At 45.4% G+C, this 26282-nt stretch overlaps 1 protein-coding gene across 8 annotated transcripts in view; it reads left to right on the forward strand.

Moving 5' to 3' along the window:
• STK25 (serine/threonine kinase 25) overlaps window positions 1–26282 on the forward strand; it is a 407778-nt gene that overhangs the window by 322947 nt on the left and 58549 nt on the right. For all 8 annotated transcript variants that reach the window (XM_033957946.1, XM_033957945.1, XM_033957950.1 and 5 more), the window contains one exon: window positions 5186–5254. In XM_033957946.1, the coding sequence (XP_033813837.1) occupies window positions 5186–5254 (69 nt within the window). The remainder of the gene's footprint in view (window positions 1–5185; window positions 5255–26282) is intronic.

The following is a 26282-nucleotide window of genomic DNA, read 5'->3' on the forward strand; positions in this document are numbered from 1 at the left end:
CTTGGCAATAGCCCGTAGCCCATGTTTTTCTTTCTCTTTTTTTTTTTCTCTTTGGGGTTGATTCGGCACCTCAATTATTCTCCGCTCGTTGTTTGGTTTCTATCTGGGGGATATGGGGGGCTTCCTTATAAGCGGGGTGGGAAGTGTGGATTTGGGATTTGCGGGAATGGGGTAGGGAGATACCGCAATGGATACAGAAGGGGGGAAGGGTGGGTTGTGGGGGAATGTCCGGGGTTGTATGACTGGGAATGAATGGGGAGTATGGCTGTTTGTGGGGGAGCGAATGTGAGGACTGATTGGTCCTAGACAGGAGGGCTGCTTCTTATTTTTTTCTGCCCGAGGACCTAGCTGGGGGTTCCTGTCGGGGTGGTTTGCACTATGTTCCGGCCTTGTGAACATGTATTGGCCCTATGACAATGGCTGACTTGAAGGTGGTCACACTCAATGTGGATGGCCTTTGGTCACCCATAAAAAGATCCCGAGTACTGGCTTCCCTAAGAAAATTGAATGCAGACATAGCCTATATCCAGGAGACTCACCTGTCCCAATTGGAACATTCTAAACTACACAGATATTGGGTGGGTGAGGTGTATTCCTCATTGTTTGGGGGTCTGCAGCGAGGGATGGTGATCCTTCTCCATAAAAAGCTACCCTTTCAGTTACATAAGCAGTTTCAAGATCGTGAAGGGAGATATGTTTTGGTTCTGGGGGAACTTTGGGGAATGAAGCCGATGCTCTGTAACATCTATGCCCCAGATGTGTACATTCATAGTTTCTTTTCCTCACTCCTGTCTCGCTTGTCGGAATATCCTGAGTATAACATAATTGTGGGCGGCGATTTTAATATCACCGCTGACCTGGGTATGGATTGTAAACCGCCCCGTGATCAGGCTGCTGGTGGGGGGGGGGTCAATTTTCTATCCCACCACTTGGACCTCGTGGACATTTGGCGAATGCTACACCCGTACGACAAAGACTTTACTTTCTTCTCACATGCTCACACTGTTTATGCGAGGCAGGACTACCTCCTTCTTGATCATCAGTTATTTGCTTCGGCCACACGCGCAGATATATGACTGCACTGTCTTGGATCGCACTCCCGTGGGGATTGCCCTTTCTTGTTCATCTCCAACCACAGATACTTCATGGAAAATGTCCCCCCAGTTGTACTCGGATCAGGAGTTTCGGGCATATCTCGGAGCTAAATGGGTTGACAAAGCAAACTGCAGACGTGGATCCTGGGATATACTGGTATGCATCTAAAGCAGTGTTACTTGGGCATATTCTAGCATACACTGCGCATAAGAAGGAGTGCGACAGGTTGTTGCTGCAGCTAACACGAAAATTACGTGCTATTCGGCAGAATCATATTTAGTCTCTGACTCGGACAAACATGAACTCAGAGTTAAGGGGACCAGATTAAGGGGGTGCTTAATGACCACATGCGGAACACTTGGCAATTTAATCGGTACCAGTTGTACCGGTGGGGGAGCAAAACTGGAAAACTCTTAGCCAATTTAGTGCGTCCGCCCAAAAAGAAACAAATAATTTCCTCCATCAGAGATGAGAGGGGGGTGCGGTACACCAATGTTCTGCAAATAGCAGAGCAATTTGTTTCCTACTATAAGAACCTGTACGCCAAGCACCCACTTGACAAGGAAGCTATGGTTTCCTTTTTCTCTGATCTTAATCTCCCGGCTTTGCAGCTGCAAGCCTTAAATACTCCGCTTACAAAGGAGGAAGTTTTGACCAGTATACGCTCCCTCACCCTGGTGAAAGCGCCAGGCCCTGATGGTCTGGTCCCGGAATATTACAGGATACTCCAGGATTTAGTAGCACATCCCTGTGTGCCCTGTATAATGAAGTATCTGCAGGCGAAGGCACATTTCATGATAACTTAGCCCATGTGGTTCTCTTGCCTAAGCCCGGTAAAGACCATGAACTGGTGAGTTCGTACAGGCCCATTTCTCTTTTAGATCAGGATATCAAGTTGCTGGCGGCCACTTTGTCGTGACAGTTAAACTCCATCTTGCCCTGCCTTATTCATCCAGATCAGGTGGGTTTTGTACCAGGCCGCTATGCATCTGCTGAAAGTTTTGGGAGCTATTTGAGAACATGTGGGGAAGGGGGGACAATCGGCGATCGCCGGATTAGATATGGATAAGGCATTCGACAACATCTCCTGGGAGTATCTTTTCTGGACACCGAAGCGGTACAGGTTTGAGGGCTCCTTCCTGGAGTGGGTGAGGGCTTTGAATTTCGAGCCCCAGCCACGTCTGTTGATCAATGGGGGTCTAACTCCCTGCTTTGGTCTTCAGCGGGGAACTTGGCAGGGATGCCTTTTGTCATCACTGCTCTTCCTTTTGGCCATAAAGCCCTTAGCCATTAAAATCCGACAGTGCGACACCATTGGTGGGGTGGGGTGGGGGGTCAAGAGTGCACAATTCGTTTATTCTCGGATGATATTCTTTTATATCTGGACCAGGCCCCCCATCCATCTGGCCTCCAAGTTAACTGTACTAAGTCTGAATTTTTATTGTTGGCGGTGGGGGAACCGGAACCGGAACCATAGCATGCTTTATTGGCCATCCTGCCCACGGTCAAGCCAATGAGATACCTGGGTATTTTCTTGAGCACACAGCCCTCTACTCTCTATACTGCCAATGTAATACGGCCCTTGGAGGAGATTGGTCAGTTGTGTCTGGCGTGGCAGGACCTCCCTTTGGGACTGATGGGCAGGGTGGCCCTCGTCAAAATGGTAATGCTCCCCAAATTGTTATACCCTTTATAGACGATACTGGTCTGGCTGTGACACAGAGAAGAACTTAACTTTAAGACGCTTATATCCAAGTTTATTTGGAACTCTAAAGCCCCTAGAATCAGTATGGCACAACTGATGCTGGACAAATCGCTAGGGAGTCTTAATGTCCTGGACATTCACCTTTACAATGTGGCCGCTCTTATGAGATGGATACATGAAGGGAAAATGGGGTGCGAGTGTTATTTTCCTCCGGGGTGGGTTGAGGATTGGAGCTTTCCCTTTACATTCATGAACATGCTTCACTCACAACAGGACCCTTCTCACTGGCATAGAGAGCAACTGCAATTTATTTGGCCTTTGCGGCAGGCTTGATGCTGGTGGAGGCGTAGACAGGGCTCAGCACAGCGGTCTCTCCTCTTCTCCGCTTCATGGGTAACTCCAACTTCCTGACGGATGGGGGAGCTCAGTATTTCAGGGGTGGGCGTCTCGGGGATGTAGATCTAGTTGGATCTCGGAGAACTCTCCCTTTACCATGCTGTGGCACGCTAAATTGCGGGAATTGGCCACCTTTGAACGGAAGTGGTTTGGGAGCTCCTCCTGCTTCGATAAGAAATACTACATTGCCTTATGGGATAGCTTGTTGCACTTTGTCCAAATATGCTTGAATCAAATGACAAATTATCAAAACTATAAACAAGCTGAATATCAAAAATAGAAAATATCACAGCAAATATTCAGAATAAAACTGCCAATAGCGGAACGTAAAAAGGCTGAAAGGCAAGTAGTTAACACGGAGAAAAAGACCTGTGTTTCAAGGGTGCATGGCGGAAGCGGCTAAGAGGTGTTCTTGCTGCAGGGGTGGGGTAAAAGCGCCATGAAGGTAAGAGGCAGGGAGGGAGAAAGGGAGGAAAGGTGGGGTGGAGAGGAACAGACGCTGAAGAGAAATGGGGAAAACAGAGTGGGGAGAAGATGCTGAAAGGACATGGATAAGAGAGATTGGGAGAAGACGCTGAAGGGAAATGGGGAAGAGAGAGTGGAGAGAAGATACCAGACTATGGGGGGGAAAGAAGATGGGTACCAGACCAATTTGGAGGGGGGGGGAGAAAGGAAGAGGCACAGTAACAGAGCAAATGGAAGATGCAGAGAGAAGAGAGACAGTGGATGGAAGGAATTGAATGAGAAGATGAGGAAAGCAGAAACCAGACAACAAAGGTAGGAAAAATATTCTATTTCTTTTTTTTTTTTTTTGCTTTAGAATAAAGTAGTATATTAGTTGTGTTGATAAAAATTTATAAATAAAGCCCTGCCAGCTGAACATGTTTCTCCAGTTCAGTAGCCAGAACTTTGATTTATAAGGAAGCAATAAGCTAAATATTGCAGTACTGAGGATTGTATGGATGGGACGGGGCGGTGAATGGGATGGCAGTGACGGTGACGGGGCGGTGAAGGGGATGGCAGTGATGGGGCGGTGAAGGGAAAGTGGGCCGGGGATAGGGCAGTGACGGGGACAGATTTTTTTCCCCGTGTCAATCTCTACACTAGTGGTTCCCAACCTTGTCCAGGAGGACCACCAGGCCAGTCGGGTTTTCAGGATAGCCCTAATGAATATGCATAGAGCAGGTTTGCATGCCTGGCACCTCCATTATATGCAGATCTCTCTCATGCATATTCATTAGGGCTAGCCTGAAAACCCGACTGGCCTGGTGGTGCTACAGGACAGGATTGGGAACTACTGCTCTAAACTATACCTTGGGGGAACTGTATCAGTATTACTGACTCTTGCTTGTAATAGCTGCATGCCAGAATCCAAGAAGGTTTCAGATTGCTGTTAAAACCTCCACGCTAGTCATGTGTAAAGGGAATATGAGCATACTTTGAGAAAGCTAGAGCAATGGCTTCATAGTAGAGCTCCTCAGGATGGGATCTGGAAATCCTATAACCACAAGCTAGTTAATGGGGCAAAAGCAAAAATCACTTGAATATTCACTGGCTTTTTTAGATAGTATGATAGTATGAGCCAAGGCTGTATAGGATGTATTTGTTCACAAGCAGAAGGAGAGGGGAGAAATCTAAAAAGTGTAGACAGCAGCAATGTATGCCCAATTCCTGTGCTTCTGTGCCAATTTGCAAACTGTGCTTAAATTCTTGTGAATCTGCTATATGCCAGATAATCTAGTGCTGGTATTTCCCTCCCCCCCAAAAAAAAAAACAAAAAACAACAAAGTTCACATAGTAACACATTTTTACTAATGCAGCAAAATATAATGCATACCTATTGTCATTATATGAGAGAAGGCTTGGATCACATTGTTTGTGTTGAAATAGAGTGAGATGCATAAGTGTGTGTTCATCATAGAACAGATAGCCAGTGTATGGGATTCATAATCATATTCAATGATATTTCTTTGCTTAAATGTCCAACAGGTCGAACCAATCAAACGCCAGCCCAAATCTCAGTGTCTTTCTACACTGGTAAGCCCAGTCTTTAGAGAGGTAAGATGCATGTGCACCATTCCAGATCTCTTTAAATTTTTGATTTTTGCTCTCTGATAGTTAAACTACTCTTTCTAGTCTGTTTAGATTGTTCTTGTCTGTTTAGATTTTAAGCTCTTTTGAGCAGGGACTGTCTTATTTGTGACTCTACATCACTGCGTACCAGATGGTAGCACTATAGAAATAATTAGTAGTAGTGAATCTTACAGCTTGCATTTAGCTCCTGTCTTTCTCAGTAGTTCAAGGCAAATTACATTTATTGATACAGAAGATATATCCTATCCATAGAGAGCTTACAATCAATGGGAGGGTTATGTGATTTGCCCAAAATCACAAGTAGCTACAGTGACATTTGAACCTAGTTTCCCTGATTTACAGCCTACTGTGTTAACCATTTGGCTAGTCTTCCAATCATTGGCATATATGTTTCAGGGACAATTCATTTTTTCAAATTTCAAGATTTTTCATCAACTCTGATTCTTCAATTCACAGAGTCTTGTTTATTGCAGGATGAATAAAAACCAATGATTTTTTTTTTTTTAATTAAAAAATCAGATTATTTTAATTGGATATTTTTTAACTAAAAGGCTTTTCTGAGGAAAAATCTATATATTTCTATTTAAGACTAGTGTTTAAGCCCGTTACAATAACGGGTGCTAGATTAGATGTCTGTATGTTTGTTTTTTGTTTTTTATTTGTCTCTCTCTCTCTGGACACTGTCTGTCTGTCATTCTTTGTGTCTGTGTCTCTCCCTGGTCCCCTGTCTGTGCGTCTTTCTTTCTGTCTGTCTCCCTGGCCCCCCTGCTTGCAAAAGCAGCCTCCTTTCCCTCTCCCCCTGTTGTGCAATGCCTGCCTGCTTCTTGGCCCCCTTCTGTTCCCCCCCATAATTGCTGTCTGCCCCCAGAACAACCATCCCCCAAAGCAGCACCCTTTCCCTCCCCCCCTGGCCCCCAGTTGTGCCATGCCTGCCTGCTCTGTGGCCCCCTTATGTCCCCCCCATGATTGCTTTCTGTCCCCAGAACAACCATCCCCCCAAAGCAGCCCCCTTTCCCTCTCCCCCTTTTGTGCAATGCCTGCCTGCTTAGGGCTCCTTCTGTTCTCCCCCATAATTGCTGTCTGCCCACAGCACAACTCTCCTCCCAAAGCAGCCCCCTATCCCCCTGTTGTGCAATGCCTGCCTGCTCCATGGCCCCCTTCTATTCCTCCCCCCCCCATGATTGCTGTCTGCCCCCAGCACAACCATCCCCCCAAATCAGCCCCCTTTGCCTCTCCCCCTGTTGTGCAATGCCTGCCTGCTTCGTGGCCCCCCTTCTGTTCCTCCCCCCTCCCTGATTGCTGTCTGCCCCCAGCACACCCCTCCTCCCAAAGCAGCCCCCTTTCGCTCTCCCTCTGGCCCCCTGTTGTGCCATATCTGCCTGCTCTGTAGCCCTCTTCTGTTCCCCCCATGATTGCTGTCGGCCCCCAGCACAACCCCCAAGCAGCCCCCTTTGCCTCTCCCCCTGTTGTGCAATGCCTGCCTGCCTGCTTCGTGCACTCAGCACAACCCTCCCACCAAAACAGCTCCCTTTTCTGCCTGCTCCATAGCCCTTCATTTTTGGCTTCCCCTCCCGTTCTTACCTCCCTCCATCCATCCATGGTTCCTGCCGCCACTCCTGTTCCTGTTCAAAGCGGCCTGCTTAGGTTCATGGGGGCTGTATTGAACCTCGCAGGCCGCTCTCCATATAGTAGCATGTTCCTTCTGACGCGATTGCGTCAGAGGGAACGTGCTTCATGTGGAGAGCGGCCTGCGAGGTTCAATACAGCCGCCCATGAACCTAAGCAGGCCGCTTTGAACAGGAGCGACAGCGGCGGCAGGAACCATGAATGGATGGAGGGAGGTAAGAACGGGAGCCGGCCGCGAACCTCATCAGGCCACTTCAAACAGGAGCGGCAGCGGTTGGTGCGGGAGGGGGGAGTCGTCGACTTGTTCCCTACTGACACTGCTGCGGCGCAAGGGGATCGGGGCCATGCTGCCAGCGGGACAGCCCCCAGCCCTTTCCCTCCTCCCCTCGCGGGCTTGGCAGATAAGTAATTTTGCACTGTGGAGGCGATCGTTGGCTGGCTTCGGTCCCGGCTTGGAGAGGGCAGGGGGTGCTAGCGGCCGGCAGCCATCGCTCCGCAGGTGGAGAGCAGGGAAGGGCGCGCATGTGCACTTGTCTTGCCTCGCGTGAGGCCAGACCGTAAGCCGCGCATGCACACTTCCTATGGGTCGCTACAGCTCACGGAAAACGGACGCACGCATAGGAAGTGCGCATGCGCGGCTTACCGTTTTATTATATTAGATGCATTATAGGCCAAAAGTTATGCATCATGAAATCAGGATTAATCTTTAATTATGTAGCATGAGGCTGTATATTCATGCAATGTTAAATTTTTGGGTAAGTCTTGATGGGTGGAATAATGTCCACAATGATCTGATTATATGTGCTTGTATAACATCAGAAGAAGGGACTGTCTTTCTTGCAGAAACAATTGATACCTCAGGAAATATACAGCAGAACACTTACAGGAAGTAACAGCAGAAACTATAATAAAATGTGAACAAAAATTCAAATTTCTAGGATGCAATTTAGTCACAGATGAAGCTGCAAATATATCCAAGATGAGAAGAAATTCAGAAGAGGATGAAGAGAATACCAAGCTCGTATGGTTGCAGTACTCATTTGCTGCACCTCCTAGCCAAAGACCAGCCTCCCCAAAATAAAGACTAATGTCATTAAAATTGCTAAATACTTCTGGAACAATCATTTTGCTGCAGCAGCTCTGAAAAGAATGGTTAGAACCAAGCTAACGCTATCCCAAAATGTTAAATGGAACTCTGTAGTGGACTATTTTGAGCAGTATATCAAGAACTGTTCTATTCTGATGACATCTGGTTATAAATATTAAGATTATACCAGCAAGAAAACCATGATTTAAATCAAATCCACCTTGGTTTATAGGAGCCCTTTTAGACATAAGCCAAAGATTTCCTTCCATAAGACAGAAACACATTCATTGTGTTCAAACAATTCAACAGTCCTTGTTCTCAGCTAAAGCTTACTTACAAACACTATCGTACATGGCTATTACAGTGAGACTACAACGGAAACTCCCATAAATTTGAACACCAAAACAATACCAGGAATCTATGAAGACTCTTAGATGTCTAAAATTGTCTACTGAGACCCTCACTAATTGCATTCTGTAATTCGCTGTCCAGTTTTATTCTGTAATCTGCTTTATTCTGTAATTCGCTTCATTCTGCAATTCGCCTTTATTCCTTGGGTTGCATACAAGAGATCTATACTACATACTTAAGATTCATATTTTCCTTTTATATATTTCTTATGTAATAAGTTGTACCCTCACTTCTTGCATTCTGTAATTGACTGATTGTCCAGCCTTCTTCGATGTGAACTGCCTAAAAGTCATTCGACTGTGGTGGTATAGAAGAATAAAGTTGTTATTATTATTATTATTAGTCTCGTGGACCACAGGAACACACTGCACGGGTCTGCACGGGGCAGGAGTGTAAGATCGCTCCTGCCCCGCATCACCACTAGACCACCAGATAAGATCCAGGGTGGGTCAGAGTCAGCCCAAACGTTATTCGCAAATTTTCCTTATTTGTAAGCCAGCTCTTCCCCTAACCCCCGCGAATACAGAGGGAGGAGTGTATATGGCCTTCTCAGGTAAGGAAAGTGGGACCATATTAGTATCTCAGAAGTTTGACTGTAGAAGCAGATATGTAACAATTTAGGTAATATAGTAAATAACTACATAAAAGGACCCTCGCAGTCAAACCAGAGTGACCAGAACTTTGCCCACCATTCTTTGTAGGCCCGGGTCACCCATGTTTAAATGTTGATTGTGACATCACCACTATGCCAGCCATAATAGGGATGATATGTAGTGTCCGCCACTCGTGTGACAATAAAATGATCAACACACCGGAGTTGTCAAACCTTCATCTGTCTCTCGGCACCTGCAGGACACAGACTGTACAAGTCTTACCAGCATCAGGCTCCATTCCCTCATGCTGGATTTGACCACTCTTCTTGGTTTCTCACCACATACAAGACACAGACACAGTCTGTCTGACATCGGGCTCCATTCCCCCATGCTGGATTTTCTTTCTCTCTCGTCATTTATGGGACACAAACTGTAGAAGTCTTGTCTGGCATTGGGCTCACCTCCCACTATCCTCACACAAGCCATGTTGTGTTTCCATCCTCTTTCTATTTAAACATGTGTCTATGCCACACATTTTTTAATTCGTTCACAGTTTTGGACTCTACAACCTCTCTCAGAAGGGAGTTCCAAGCATCTACCACCCTCTCTGTGAAAAAGTATTTCCTGAAATTATAACTGAGTCTACCTCCCTGCAACCTCCATTTATGTCTGCTACTCCTACTGCCTCTGTGTATCTGAAAGAGATTTGTTTGAATATTAGTACCTTTCAAATACTTAAAGGTCTATATTATACCATATCTCTTCTTTTTTCTAGCATATACATATTCAAGTCCTCCAGTCTATTCTCATACTTCTTATGACATAAACCCTGTACTGTTGTTTTTTCATTGCCTTCCTCTGAATTACCTCAAGTTGTGGTGTTTGGTCGGTTTTTTTTCTATCCTTGTAGAGATGAGGCCTCCAAAACTGGACACAGTATTCCAGTGGGCCTCACCAATGACTTGTACATGGTCCATGTCGGGACCTGCTGACACAGTTGAAAGTTAATTGGGAACTTCTTTCTCTCTTTTGCCACTGAAAATTAGTTGAGCACTTGAACAGTATGTCCTTTTCAAGCTCTTTTTCAAAATAAGTCATACACAGTGATGGGGCAGAGGGTTTGGCTATAGGAGCTAATGCTCTTGGCAAATTTCACAATTCTGAGTATATGTGAACACTTTATTTATTTTACAAGTCAGATATATATTTTGCTTATTTGCATACTGAGAAGTCTTATCCAGTTATACAGTAATTCTTTGACTTCTTTGCCCTTTAAGCTACGATTACACACCCTCTACTATATTCAGTGTGACTTAGCCCGCACATTAAAGGACATAAAATGTACATCAGTCATCTGAGGGCAAAGTGAACACAAACTCTCATGGGCAAAATGGTGAAGAATTCCCCCTGAAAACCCCCAAATCCCAACTCTTCCCCCTCCCCCTCCCACCCACACAATATCTGTTACAACAGATACATAACAAGGAAAAGAAATTGCCTACAGGGGGCAAGTACCCCAAAAAATCTATGACAGAACTCCGTCATATTACAATCGAGGGGAACCAAACCCAACCAGGGGTGGTAGAATCTGCAGGGCTCAGCCTGAGCTCTCTTAATAAACTAATATAATAGAAAACCACTCGGAAAGCTCTCCCAGAGACATATATCACACACCTTGGGAGTAAAGTCCATATGGCTTTACAGTCACATTTTCTTGGATCATTATGACACATCAAATCAGTAATACTCTAAAACATTCCAGGAAAATTAACCATGTCCTGATTGTTGCAAAGATTCCACTGGAGCTGTCAAGGCATTTCTTGTGAGACAACCCTTTCCTTTTGTGGACCGCTGCCACTTGGAGTGTGGTTGAAGAAGGTCTCCTGGTGAACATTGAAGAGGAGTTGCCTCCCGTTCTTTATCGAGAGAATTATGTATGCCAGGGAAGAGTTTCTTCGCTTCCTGCATCGAGCACACTGTGTAATTTTCCCTCCAAATAGAAATTGAGTGCAAGTGGATATTGCCATTTATATTTTATTCCTGTGTCTGCCAAATATCGAGTGTAGGGTCGCAACTCATGCTGTCTCCATAGCATGTTGGTGATTAGATCTTGGTATATTTCAATGGAATAAGTATCCCAAGTAAATGGTGCCTTAGAGTGTGCCAATGAGAGAATAGTTTCCTTTAATTTATAATCCACAAATTTCGCCACAGTGTCACATGGTGCATTAGGCCAGACTCGACCCAACGTGCAGTGAGCTCTCTCAATGCGCACTTTATCCACGTCTAATGCATGCGTGTAATCTGATAATAAGTCACTTACTAGTTTCGGAATTATGGTTTTTCAATTGTTATATTTCTGGCTCTCCGGTAGGCCGCAAAAATGCAGGTTGTGCCTCCGGGACCTGTTTTCCAAATCCTCAATTTTATTAAGTAGATAGAGATCAGTACTAGCCTGTAAGGAATCTTCTAGACTATAAATCACCACATGGTGCTCATCCAGTCGTGATTCATGCTCCACTAGTTTGTTGCCCAATTCATTGATTTCTCCACGCAAATTGCTGGCCAGGGCCATTAACTCCAATCGCACTGCTTTCAAGTCAGTTTTTATATCTACTAAGAGCGCTTGAAATCCTAGCATAGGATCCTCCTCGACATCAGCATCAGGCTCCTGGATGACCTGCTATGCTGCTGTTCCTTTTTCCACCTGATGTAACGTTGCCCATCGCCATCTTGCCTGCTGGAGCTTTAGGAGTGGCCGCTGACTTGAACGCAAATGTCTCAAGATCAGTTCGGTGTTGCGTTCCTTTTTTCATTGCTTCCAGTGCCTGCATCCTTTACATATACACAGATATCACCGTAATCCAAAAGTTGCAAAAATTGCTAATGTCACTTTTGTTGGCCAAACCCCAATGTTACACGACCAGCTTGTGCTGTGAGGTCACTTCACCCCCCCCCCCCCCATTTTACATGTCATTTCTGACACCTTCTTTGCATTGAAGCTCAATGCCGAGCAGCCCTCCACATCTCAGTTCTCCATTATGAGTGGCACTAATACACAAGCGACCTTTTTTTCCTACTCATCTGGACATCACCTCCTTAGTCACTGACCAATGGGAGTCACCTTGAAGGCTCTCTGAAGATGGCTATGAAACATAGAAACATGATGGCAGATAAAGGCCAAATGGCCCATCTAGTCTGCCCATCCGCAGTAACCATTATCTCTTTCTCTCTCCGAGAGATCCCACATGCCTATCTCGAGCCCTCTTGAATTCAGACCCAGGGCTCCTTTTACAAAGGTGCGCTAGCGTTTTTAGCGCACGCACTGGATTAGCGTGTGCTATAGCACGCGCTACCTGAAAAACTACTGCCTGCTCAAGAGGCGGCAGTAGCACGCTTTTATAATAGGAGCCCACAGTCTGTCTACACCACCTCTTCTGGGAGGCTGTTCCACGCATCTTCCACCCTTTCCGTAAAAAAGTATTTCTTCAGATTACTCCGGAGCCTATCACCTCTTAACTTCATCCTATGCCCTCTCATTGCAGAGTTTCCTTTCAAATGAAAGAGACTCGACTCATGCACATTTATATTACGAAGGTATTTAAACGTCTCTATCATATCTTTCCTCTCCCACCTTTCCTCCAAAGTATACAGATTACAGATCTTTAAATCTGTCCCCATACGCCTTATCACGAAGACCACACACCATTTAATAGCCTTCCTTTGGACCGACTCCATCCTTTTTATATCTTTTTAAAGGTGCGGCCTCCAGAATTTTACACAATATTCTAAATGAGGTCTCACCATAGTCTTATACAGAGGCATCAAAACCTCCTTTTTCCTACTGATCTCCCTATGCAACTTAGCATCCTTCTAGCTTTTGTCGTCACCTTTTCAACCTGTTTGGCCACCTTAAGATCATCTGTCATGTATATAAGTTCTTCACCCCCTACACTGCACCGTTCCTTCTGGTTTTTGCAGCCCAAATGCATGACCTTGCATTTCTTAGCATTAAATTTTAGCTGCCAAATTTCAGACCATTCTTCAAGTTTCACCAGGTCTTTCTTCATGTTATTCACTCCATCCAGTGTGTCTGCGCTATTGTAGATTTTTGTATCATCCGCAAAGAGGCAAATCTTACCCGACAACCCTTCAGTAATATAATTTATGTTCAATTGTTTTTATTGTTTCAACTATAAACAAGCAAATACAATAAGAATCAACCAATAAACCACAGGGCAATCACATCCCCCCCTCCCTATCCCTCCCCACCCCCAGAGTCCAGTGCTAGAGGCAAAACTGAGAGTCTGAGTTAAACTTAAAGATTCAAGAGTCTACTGCGAGCATGTGGGGTGAGATCCTGCCAGAAACATTCCCAGGTCTGAGAAAATCTACGACCCGGTCCACAATCCAAGTCTCCTACCAGTCGCCGTTCCAGCGTGGCATGGATTATCATTAGCGATCTCCATTGTGCATAAGTCGGGGGCTCACGGGACAACCAGTTAGTGAGTATGGCTTTCTTCCCCATAACTCTGGTTACGAAAGCTGACATTCCCTTGGGCTTAGGCGTGGCTAAGTTGTAATATCCAAATAACGCTCTCGGTTGTGGGAGCCAGCGCCTCCCCCAAAGCGTCGTAATATAATGCCCTAGATGTCTCCAAAACTGCAGAATTTTAGGGCAGGTCCAAAGCATATGGCCCAAAGAGGCATGAGTCTGGTTACATTTCGGGCAAGAATGGGACGCGGTGAACCCCATCCTGGCTGCTCGTTCCGGCGAAATATAGAGTCTCAGAACAATTTTCAATTGCATTTCCCAGTGAGTGATATTAGGAGACACCTTCTGAATATGCTTCAGTACTCGCTGTAGCTGCTGGGCTGTTAATGTGCATTGCAAGTCCTCTGCCCATGCTATGGCCAAAATGTCCAAATTGGGGCCAGATTGGCAGTCCCGGATCCCCACAATGTGAAAAAGAAGAGGAATCCTCTGTTGTGCAGATAGACTAAAGAGTTCCGAAAGGACATCCCGAGTGTCCTCAGTAAGATGATCCCCTGGTAGAGACTGAACATAATGTCGGATCTGGTAATAGGCAAAGAAGTCATTGGGTTGTAAATCAAAAGTCTGGCGTAATTCTGCAAAAGTTGCCATTCTCCCCTCCTCCAAGAACAGGTGGAAAAGGTATTGAAGTCCCTGCACACTCCACCTCTGGAAGGAGGTGTTTTGTAATCCCGGCTGAAAGGCTCCATTGCCCTGGATGGGCAAGTATAAAGAAACCCCAGAGGACAACTTAGCTGTTTTACAGACCCACTTCCAGGTTCGCTGGGCTGGCGCAAATATCAGGTAGTGGGACACCAAAGGACGTATCTGCGGATCTGCCACATGCAAAATATAGCTTACATGAAACGGAGCCAGCAGAGATAACTCCAGTGGCGTGGCCGTAAAGTCAGAAGTCCCTCTATACCAGTTGTTAATACAGTAATATAATTTATAAAAATGTTAAAAAAGAGCAGACCCAAGAACAGAACCTTGAAGCACACCACTGGTAACATCCCTTTCCTCAGTGCGATCTCCATTGATCACTACCTTTGTCGCCTTCCACTCAACCAGTTCCTGACCCAGCCTGTCACTTTGTAGAGTGAGAACAAGATATGTGTATATAGTCTCACTCAACAGGGTATTATATTCTCCAAGGATCAACTAATTCTAATGTAGAACATAAATAGGGAACTCCCTTATGAGAAATAAAAGTCTGCTGTCCTGGGAAGGGATCTAATACTTGTGTCAAATCTCCAGCCAAAATAAAGGGACCATTTTCAAAACTTAATATACAGTAGTCCGAGCTAAAGATTGGAAAAAGGCATGTTCATAGTTGGAGCATAAACCACCAATAGGTTAAATGAAAAGGAGCTTAGTTAATCTGTAATAACAGAAAGCAACCGTAAGAATCTTTAGCCATGAGCTTAGTATGGCATTGCAAACGTTTATTAATTAAAATAGCTACCCCTCCCTTTTTACAATTAGTTGAAGAATAATAAACTTCTCCTACCCAACCAGTTTTAAGCTTCATATGCTCTATATCAGGTAATTTTGTTTCTTGTAAACAGGCTGTCTATCTCCTAACATCAGATATAAGAAAGCAATTTAGCACGTTTAATAACTGAGTTTACCCCTGAAACATTCTAAGATGCAATTCGTAACGATGAAAGCGATTTAACCACCATCATCCCAGACGAAAAAGGGTGTAATTTGCAATAAAATTAAATAGAAGCATCTAGGGGCCCAGCCCTTCCCCCAGTTGTAAATTTGCATCACAGTCATGCAAATGAGAGGATATAGCAAAGCAAAAACCAAAAAACAAGGCAGGATAAATTAGACAAGAAAAGAATATATAAAAGAGAAAAATTAAAAATCTATTAATGGCCAATCCCAAAAATATTCAATCCTGGGAGCCCACCTAACCTTCCCAATTTCAAAACCTTCCCATCTCCTTCCCCTCCCCATGTCCATGAAAGATCCACCTTGGTTTCCTCCTGAGTCTTAGTTTTATAATAGTCTATATTCTTCGGACAAGGTACACAGGGAGCTGAAGAAATTTGCTAAATCGTTGGAAGTAAGCACATTTTTCAATTGTGAGGGACAGGCAAGTTCTGCAGGACTCCAGGGAACATACCTGTCCTTAGCGACTGAAAATATTCCACCCCCTAGTGGTAGCAATGCAGCTGGAGGACACCTGCTCAGCTTAGAGGGAACATTCACTAATTTTGATTTTAACCATTTTATTTCTAATCGTACCATTCATTTCATCCCTATCAGTTCTGTGTCATACCATTTATTATCTTCTTATGAATGTCTTTTTATGATATGTTTAGGAGCAATTTCTAACTAAACTAAACTAAACCTTAAGTTTATATACCGTGTCATCTCCACGGAAGTAGAGCTCGACACGGTTTACAGGAATTACTAAAGAAAGGAACTCCAATGGGAAGGAGAAGGGCTTGGTAAAAAGGAAGGAAGGAGGGGACTAAGTAGAGAGGAGAGGGAGGGAGTGGTTACATTTTAGAGAAAAGCCAAGTTTTCAAATGTTTTCTGAAGCGTTGGAGGGAGGACGAACTTCGAAGAGGGGCAGATAAGCTGTTCCACAGCTCGATGATCTTGAAGAGGAGGGATGTTCCAAGTTTTCCTGTATGGGTGATGCCTTTTAAAATTTTATCACAGATGGTATTGCAATCTGATGGAAATTTCTCTATTACCATCAGATAATGGCTCTACCCGTTTCCAAAAATCTAATGGATCATGTGTTTTTCTAATAAGAATTTCTTGTCTTTGCCGTTTCGATTTTCGATTTTGATTTTTGATCCATCCCAAGGAAACATAATAGATGTAATGATCTGACCCAAGGTATAGGTTGCCATCTACAATATTTTAACTGAATTTTGGGAACTACTTCAGCTTTGATGGGGATAGGAAGGGAGTGATTAAGGAGGATAAAGAGGTAGCCGAGAGGTTGAACACGTTCTTCTCGTCGGTTTTCACGAGCGAAGACACATCTAATATACCGGACTCAGAGGAGCTCATGAGTGGGGAACAGGCTGAAAAATTGGATCACATAGAGGTAAGTAAGGAAGATGTCCTCAAACAGATAGACAGGCTAAAATGCGGCAAATCACCGGGCCCGAACGGGATCCACCCAAGGGTTCTGAAGGAACTAAGACAAGAAATAGCGGGCACAATCCAGCATGTTTGCAACCTATCCTTGAAAACTGGTGAGGTACCAGAGGACTGGAAATTGGCGAATGTCACACCTATCTTCAAGAAGGGATCGAGGGGTGACCCCGGGAACTACAGGCCAGTGAGTCTGACTTCAATTATAGGGAAGATGGTGGAAGCTATGATCAAGGAAGGCATTTGCGAGCACATCGAAAAGAATGACCTATTGAGAACAAGCCAGCACGGATTCTGTAAGGGAAGGTCGTGCCTAACAAACCTTCTGTACTTCTTTGAGGGAATAAGCAGTCGGGTGAACAATGGGGAACCCATAGACATCATTTACCTCGATTTTCAAAAGGCTTTTGACAAGGTGCCACATGAAAGGCTGCTTAAGAAGCTGTGGAACCACGGGGTGGGAGGGGATGTGCACAGATGGATCAAGCACTGGTTGTCGGGCAGACTGCAGAGGGTCGGAGTAAAGGGTCAATATTCTGACTGGCGGGGAGTCACAAGCGGTGTACCACAGGGGTCGGTGCTGGGGCCGTTACTCTTTAACATATTTATCAATGACCTGGAAAAGGAGGCAAAGTGCGAGGTTATAAAATTTGCAGACGATACCAAACTGTGCGGCAGAGTTAGGACCAGGGAGGAGTGTGAGGACCTACAAAGAGACCTGGACAAGCTTGAAGACTGGGCAAACAAATGGCAAATGCGCTTTAACGCGGACAAATGCAAGGTCATGCATATAGGGAAAAAGAACCCGTTGTTCAACTACAAATTGGGGGGGGGTATTGTTGGGAGACAGCAGACTTGAGAGAGACTTGGGTGTGCTGGTGGATGCATCACTGAAGCCATCTGCTCAGTGCGCAGCAGCCTCGAAAAAAGCCAACAGGATGCTTGGCATCATAAAGAAGGGCATAACAACCAGAACACGGGAAGTCATCATGCCATTGTATCGAGCGATGGTGCGTCCACATCTGGAATACTGCGTTCAGTATTGGTCGCCGCACCTCAAGAAGGACATGGCGGTACTTGAGAGAGTCCAAAGGAGAGCAACGAAAATGGTAAAAGGGCTGGAACACTGCCCATACGCCGGGAGGTTGGATAGGCTGGGGCTCTTCTCTCTGGAAAAGAGGAGGCTCAGGGGAGATATGATAGAGACCTTCAAGATCATGAGGGGCATAGAGAGGGTGGATAGGGACATATTCCGGAACTTGGAGGCGAGGAGGATGGCAGTTTGAGTGCAGAGCTCCTCTCCCTGGACAATCTGCCTGCTTTTAAATATCAGCAGCAGTGGGAGATCAATTGCTTTTACACCTAAGCAGCAACGGGACCAACCCACCAAAAACCCACAGTCCCGGTCCTGCAAAAATATGAGCTCCACCCTCCCTGCAGTTCGCTAGGAAAATCAACTGCTTTTACACCTAAGCAGCAGCAAGACCGATCCAGCCAGGCATGTGAGCTCCTCCCTCTGCAGTCCATTGGAGAGATCAATCTACCTGCTTTTAAATATCAGCAACAGTGGGAAATCAACTGCTTTTACACCTCAGCAGCAGCGGAACTATCCGCAACTACCAAGAGCACACAGACCCGATCCAGCCAAGAGTGTGAGCTCCACCTCCCCCTGCATCAACTGTTTTTTACACCTAAGCAGCAACAGGACCAGCCACCACTACCGAGAGCCCTTTGCCCTGATCCAGCCAAACAAGTAAGCTCTTCCCCCAGCATTCCGTTGGAAAAATCAATATGCTTGCTTTTAAATATTATCAGAAGTAGGAGATCAACTGCTTTTACACCTAAGCAGCCTATAATAGGAGCCCTTGCCCCGATCCAACCAGGCATGTGAGCTCCTCCCCCTATATCCCGTTTAAGAGATCAATCTACCTGCTTTAAATATCAGCAGCAGTAGAAAAACAACTGCTTTTACATACAAGCAGCAGCGAGACCTACCGCAACCACCAAGAGCCCACAGACCCGATCCTGCCAGGAGTGTGAACTCCTCCCCCTGCAGTCCATTGGAGAGATCAGTCTGCCTGCTTTTAAATATCAGCAGCAGTGGAGATCAACTGCTTTTACACCTAAGCAGCAACGAGACCAGCCACAACCACCGAGAGCACACAGACCCGATCCTACCAAGAGTGTGAACTCTTCCCCCCATGCAATCCGCTAAGAAGATCGACTGTCGGCTCCGGGCGGCTTTCCCGCAGAGGAGAGAATCCTGCATTCACCGTGGGCCTCATCTGGGGCAGCCTCCTTGGAGCGGCTGGGGCACGGGCAGTGTATCTGGGAGGGAATGCATGGATGGGAGAACATCGCAGGGGAGGAGACATAGGCATCCTGGGACTGTCTGCCAAGTCTCTTCCCTGAAGAAGCCCTTTCTGGAAACGTCAATCGCTCCTCCTAAACTTACTTGCTCCACTTCATCACTGACGCTGAAACCGTGGATTGAAGACAAAGTTTTATTTTATTTTTCTTTCCAGCTTATGATTTATCTTTAATCTTATCTATTGTTTTGCCTTTTGTCTTTGTTTTGTTCTATTTCTATCATTTAAATTTCTCCAGAATTCTACTGTTCAACGGCTCCCCCTTCTGCTTCTATTCCTTTCTCTCCTCTCTTCTACCTTCCAAAGTATTTAGATCAATGCTGTCTTGTTAAAATGTTTATTTTATTTTTATTTTTCCTCTAACTCTACTTTTCACTTCTCTATTACCCTCCAGGTACTTTAGTTAGATTGTGAGCCTTTGGGACAGTAAGGGAATTTTTCAAGTACCTTTCTTATTTCTAATCTTAATGTATATTTTCTGTAAACCGCTTAGAACCTAACGGATGTAGCGGTATATAAGAAATAAATTACATTACATTACATTACATTACATTCTTCAGACTGAAGGGGACAACAGGTACGAGGGGGCATTCGGAGAAACTGAAGGGAGATAGGTTCAAAACAAACGCAAGGAAGTTTTTTTTCACCCAAAGGGTCGTGGACACTTGGAATGCGCTACCGGAGGAAGTGATCAGGCAGAGTACGGTACAGGGATTCAAACAGGGATTGGACGGATTCCTGAAGGATAAAGGGATCATAGGATACTGAGGGAGGAACTGGGATGTAACACAAGTATAGAAAGCTAACCAGGAAATGAGTATAGAAACCAGGTCGTGCATGTGCAAGACCGGAGGATTAGGACTTCGATAGGAAGACAGGACTTAAATGAGAAACCAAGGTGGCAAGGGAGCCCCCTCTGGTGATACAGACAGGTCGTGACCTGTTTGGGCCGCCGCGGGAGCGGACTGCTGGGCGGGATGGACCTGTGGTCTGACCCGGCAGAGGCACTGCTTATGTTCTTATGTTCTTATGGTGACCTTTTATATGGGATTTAGAAAATTGTGGGAGTGAATAATCTAAAGAAGACAGAAAGGCTTTGAGATCGGCCACATCTTGGTTTTACTCTACCTCTAAGTATAGATTGATATCCCCTAATAATAAACATTGTGAGGTAGCAAAAGAGTTATTAAAAATAAATTCATAAAAAACATCCTTGACTGAGGTCCAATGAACTGGTGGGGTATAAAAGAGTATACAGTTAAGAGAATCCTGGAAATCCTTTCTATTTAGAGTGCAGGACACAATTTCCAAACCATTTTTTATCATTGAGTCTTGCACTCTAAAATTAAAATTTTCTTGCAGTAAGAGTGCCACTCTTCCTCCTCTTTTTTCATTCCAACAAAGTGGAACCATTTTATAATGTGGCGGTAACACATCATTAATAATAGGATCTTCCTTAAAAGTAGGCCAGGTTTCAGAAATAAATACACATTCTAACTTCTGATCAGTTATTCAATCCTTAATGATTTGTGCTTACAGAGCATAGGGACTACTTTCCCACGTAGTAACTTTTCTTTCAGATCTTTCACTGTACAATCATAGCCTGAAATTCTGTATAAACCAATTTCATGTAATCCACTCTGTTCAATTTCATTTACCCAATGAATCACAATAAGAGGAATCATGGGGGATGTCTGGGACACAGAATCAGAAATGGCATCTTCAATTCATTTTAAGGTCAATTTTAAGGCCAATTTTTCTAATCTTTATCCTCTTCAACAAGAAGGAACACATGACTCCCATTTGATAGCCGTTTTAGATATTAAGAGGCTCATAATCAAAAGAGAAAAACGTTCAAAAACCGGCCTAAGTCGGCACTTGGACGAACTTTTCTCAAAAATGTCCAACTGCCGAAAATAAAAACGGGTTTTGGACGTATTTCTAAACGACCTAGGCCTTCATAGTGCCGCTCAACGTCCAGAGCTAAACGGGGCGTTTTGGGAGGCGTGTCGAGGGCGGGAGTTAGGCGGGACATGGGCTGGCTTAGACTTAGTTGTACAGCATGTATAACCGAAAGTTTAACAACAGAGCCTAGATGGAACTTGGATGTTGGTCACAAAAACCCACCTAAAGTCACCAGATAAGCACTGCAAACACTTCAGTTGTTGGAAAAATAATGGAAGTTTTGCTGAAAGAAAGGATAGTGTACTTCCTTGAATCTAATGGGTTAAGGATCCGAGGCAACATGGCTTTACAAAAGGTAAATCGTGCCAAACGAACCTGATTGAATTTTTTGATTGGGTGACCAGAGAGCTGGATCGAGGACATATGCTAGATGTAATTTACTTGGATTTCAGCAAAGCCTTTGATACAGTTCCTCATAGGAGGCTGTTGAACAAACTTGAAGGGCTGAAGTTAGGACCCAAAGTGGTGAACTGGGTCAGAAACTGGCTGTCGGACAGACGCCAGAGGGTGGTGGTTAATGGAAGTCGCTCGAAGGAAGGAAAGGTGAGTAGTGTAGTCCCTCAGGGATCAGTGCTGGGGCCAATCCTGTTCATTGCGAAGGAGCCTAGAGAAGGAGCCAGAAGCACAGGCAGCCCAGCAGCAAACTCTAACTCAAACTCTAACTCTAACCTAAAAAAAAAAAAATAAAAATAAAAAAAAAAAAAAAATTTCTACTGTTCTCATTCTTCTCTTCTCTATCTATTTTTCTACTAGCTGCACACCGGGTACCACTCCTACACACCAAGGGACTTCAGATACACGTCGGGCAAATTCCAGCGCGCCAACTTTAGTCACAAGGAAGGAATAATGGAAGCAGCAGAAGGTCAGCGAAGCTTTCCAGTATACTGCATCGACTGTCACATGTATGTCTACCTCCCTTCCGGGAGGCAGGCCTACATATGCAGTCGATGTCAGGAACTGGCTAGCCTCAAGAAGGAGGTCGGGAGACTGCAGATCAAAGTACAGGAGCTAGAGGGACTCCGCTCCATAGAGGAACCAGAGGAATTTGAACCAACTGAGGACATCACCAGAGAAAACCACTTCAATGAACAGATCAAAGAGCTCGAAAGATTCATCGAGGAGGCCTGCAGGATGGTAGAGACACAGGATCACCCGCTCTTCAGAAGGGAACAAACGGATGGAGGACAGGACCCGCCAGGACCCACCAGGACCCACCAGGACCCACCAGGAGCCGAGGGAGAGGAACCTTGCGGAGGAACCAACCAGGAGAAGGAAGGACTGGAGGACCCAATCATCACCGACACAGACCTGAGACCTAGGAGGAAGCTGAGGAGAGGTAAATCTGCTATCGTGGTGGGAGACTCAATCCTGAGAGAGGTGGACAGTCACATAGCAGGAGGCAGAGCGGATCGCCTAGTGACATGTCTCCCAGGGGCAAGGACAAAGGACATCTCCGACAAAATCGAGAGAATCATGGAGGGAGCTGAGACAGAGGACACAGCAGTGATAATCCATGTCGGAACAAATGACGTCAGCAGAAGGAATTTCAACATGACTACACTGACCGAACAGTTTAAGATCCTGGGGAGGAAGCTGAAGCTGAGGACAGGGAAGATAGCCTTTTCAGAGATCCTGCCAGTACCTAGGGCAGATGCGAGGAGGCAGACCGAGCTGCAAGCAACAAATGGATGGCTGAGGCGATGGTGTGACGAGGAGGGCTTCCTCTTTGTACGGAACTGGTCAACCTTCCTGGGGAAAAACAAGCTCTACAGGAGAGATGGTCTGCATTTGAGCACGGCTGGGACGAGGATGCTGGCACGTAACATCCAGACCTGCATAGACATGACTTTAAACTGATAACAAGGGGAAAGCCGATAGTCGATCTGACCTCGACACATCGGACCACAGTATCGAGCAAAGATACTGAGACAGGAACTGGCAACAATGGACTAGAGACAAAATGGACACCACATGGACACAAACCCAAAGATGCAGCACAGGGAACCGAGGGGCATTTAGAGCTAAAGAGCAAAACAAGGAGGAAACAGCCGGAACCAGAGGGCTATCAAAGAACAAAGAAGCGGGCAGAGGACAAAATAGACACACCGCAGGAGACAACACGCGAGGAGACCAGCAGGAGCAACAAATCAAGAGTAGATCCAAAAGAAAAGGTAACAAACTGGGACTTAAATTGCCTATATACAAATGCTAGAAGCCTAAGAACTAAAATGGGGGAGCTAGAAGTTATAGCCAGAAATAAGGACATAGACATAATAGGAATCACAGAAACATGGTGGACAGAGGACAACAAATGGGATGTGGCCCTGCCAGGGTACAAACTCTACAGGAAGGACAGGGCACACAAGAAGGGGGGAGGAATAGCACTGTATATAAAGGACTCCATTGCTTCATCCAGAATTGAAACAACAATAAGGGCAGACAGTCTGGAGTCACTATGGGTTAAGCTGACAGGAGGGGAAGGAGCTGACATCAAATTGGGACTGTACTATCGCCCACCAGGACAACCAGAAACAAACGACCTGGACCTGGAGGCCGAACTGAGACAGGTGTGCAAAAGTGAAAAAGTGGTGGTTATGGGGGACTTCAACTATCCGGGAATAGACTGGGACATTGGGCACTCAAACTGCACGAGAGAAACTAAATTCCTAGAGGCAATAAGGGACTGTTTCATGGAGCAGCTGGTCACGGAACCAACGAGAGGGGATGCCACTCTAGACCTAATCCTCAACGGGCTAGAGGGACCCGCAAAGGAAGTGGTGGTACTAGCACCGTTAGGGAATAGCGATCACAACATGATCCAGTACAAATTAAACATGGGAACAACCAAGGTGAAAAGAACCACAACGACAGCACTCAACTTCAGAAAAGGAAACTACAAGGACATGAGGAAAATGGTAGGAAAAAAGCTCAGCAACAGCTCAGGGAAGGTGAACACCGTAAAGGAAGCCTGGACACTGCTTAAATGCACAGTACTCGAGGCACAAGACCTGTACGTCCCAAAGTTTAGGAAAGGGTGCAAAAAAAATCAAACTAAAAACCCAGCATGGATAACAACTGCAGTTAAAAAGGCTATAAGCGACAAGAAATCATCCTTCAAGAAATGGAAAAAGGAACCAACAAGGGAAAACCAGGAAGAGCACAAAAGACACCAGAAAGAATGTCATCGAGAGGTCAGGAAAGCAAAGAGAGAATATGAGGAAAGACTGGCAGGAGAAGCAAGAAACTTCAAACCCTTCTTCAGGTATGTGAAAGGGAGACAACCAGCCAGAGAGGAAGTGGGACCACTGGATGACGGAGACAGGAAAGGAGCGATACAGGAGGAAAAAGAGATAGCTGACAGGTTAAACAAATTCTTCTCGTCAGTCTTCACCAGAGAGGACACAACCAATATTCCGGAACCCGAGGAGATTATAAACGGAGAACAAGATGAAAGGTTGGTAAAACTAGAGGTGAGCAAAGAGGATGTCCTCAGACAGATAGACAGACTAAAGAGCGACAAATCACCAGGCCCGGACGGCATCCACCCAAGGGTACTAAAAGAACTGAGAAACGAAATAGCAGAGACACTTCGCCAAATATGTAACCTCTCCCTAAAAACAGGGGAGATCCCAGAGGACTGGAAAATAGCAAATGTCACGCCCATCTTTAAGAAGGGATCAAGGGGTAACCCGGGAAACTACAGGCCTGTGAGCTTGACCTCGGTTCCAGGGAAGATGATGGAAGCAATGGTAAAGGACACAATATGCGAATACATAGAAAACCATGGACAACTGAAGGCGAGCCAACATGGCTTCTGCAAGGGAAGGTCATGCCTCACGAACTTGCTGTACTTCTTTGAGGGAATAAACAGCCAGATGGATAAGGGGGAATCCATAGACATCATTTACCTTGACTTCCAAAAAGCCTTCGACAAGGTACCTCATGAACGGCTACTTAAAAAGCTGTGGTACCACGGGGTGCAAGGGGATATCTACCGATGGATCAAACACTGGTTGGCTGGCAGGAAGCAGAGGGTTGGAGTAAAAGGCCAATACTCTGACTGGCAATGGGTCACGAGCGGAGTTCCACAGGGGTCAGTGCTGGGACCTCTACTGTTCAACATATTTATTAATGATCTGGAGGCAGGGACAAAATGTGAGGTTATCAAATTTGCTGATGACACCAAACTCTGCAGCAGGGTTAGAAACACGGAAGACTGTGAAGACCTGCAAAGGGACCTAACGAAACTGGAAGACTGGGCAAAAAAGTGGCAAATGAGTTTTAACGTAGAAAAATGCAAGGTCATGCATGTAGGGAAAAAGAACCCGATGTTCAGCTACAAAATGGGGGGAACACTGCTAGGGGTGAGTAACCTTGAAAGGGACCTGGGGGTGATGGTCGACACATCACTGAAACCATCGGCGCAATGTGCGACAGCCTCAAAGAAAGCAAACAGAATGCTGGGCATCATCAAAAAAGGTATTACAACCAGGACGAAGGAAGTCATCATGCCGCTGTATCGCGCAATGGTGCGCCCGCACCTGGAGTACTGTGTTCAATACTGGTCACCGTACCTCAAGAAGGACATGGCGATACTCGAGGGAGTGCAGAGGAGGGCGACTAAACTAATAAATGGTATGGAAAATTTTTCATACGCTGACAGGTTAAAAATGCTGGGGCTGTTCTCCCTGGAGAAGAGGAGACTTAGAGGGGACATGATAGAAACCTTCAAAATCCTTAAGGGCATAGAGAAAGTGAATAAGGACAGATTTTTCAAACTGTGGGGAGCCACAAGCACTAGGGGTCACTCAGAGAAACTGAAAGGGGACAGGTTTAAAACAAATGCTAGGAAGTTCTTTTTTACCCAGAGGGTGGTGGACACATGGAACGCGCTTCCAGAGAATGTGATAGGCCAGAACTCTGTACAGGGGTTCAAGGAGGGTTTGGATAGGTTCCTGGAGGATAAGGAGATAGAGGGGTACAGATATAACTAGAGGTAGTTTATAGAAATAGGCAGAAACCACTTCACAGGTCACGGACCTGATGGGCCGCCGCGGGAGCGGACCGCTGGGCGAGATGGACCTCGGTCTGACCCAGTGGAGGCAACTTCTTATGTTCTTATGTTCTTAATATGTTTGTGAGTGACATTGCTGAAGGGATAGAAGGAAAAGTGTGCCTTTTTGCAGATGATACCAAGATTTGTAACAGAGTAGACACCGAAGAGGGAGTGGAAAATATGAAAAAGGATCTGCAAAAGTTAGAGGAATGGTCTAATGCCTGG

The sequence above is a fragment of the Geotrypetes seraphini genome, chromosome 9, assembly GCF_902459505.1.
Source record: "Geotrypetes seraphini chromosome 9, aGeoSer1.1, whole genome shotgun sequence".
NCBI lineage: Eukaryota > Metazoa > Chordata > Amphibia > Gymnophiona > Dermophiidae > Geotrypetes > Geotrypetes seraphini.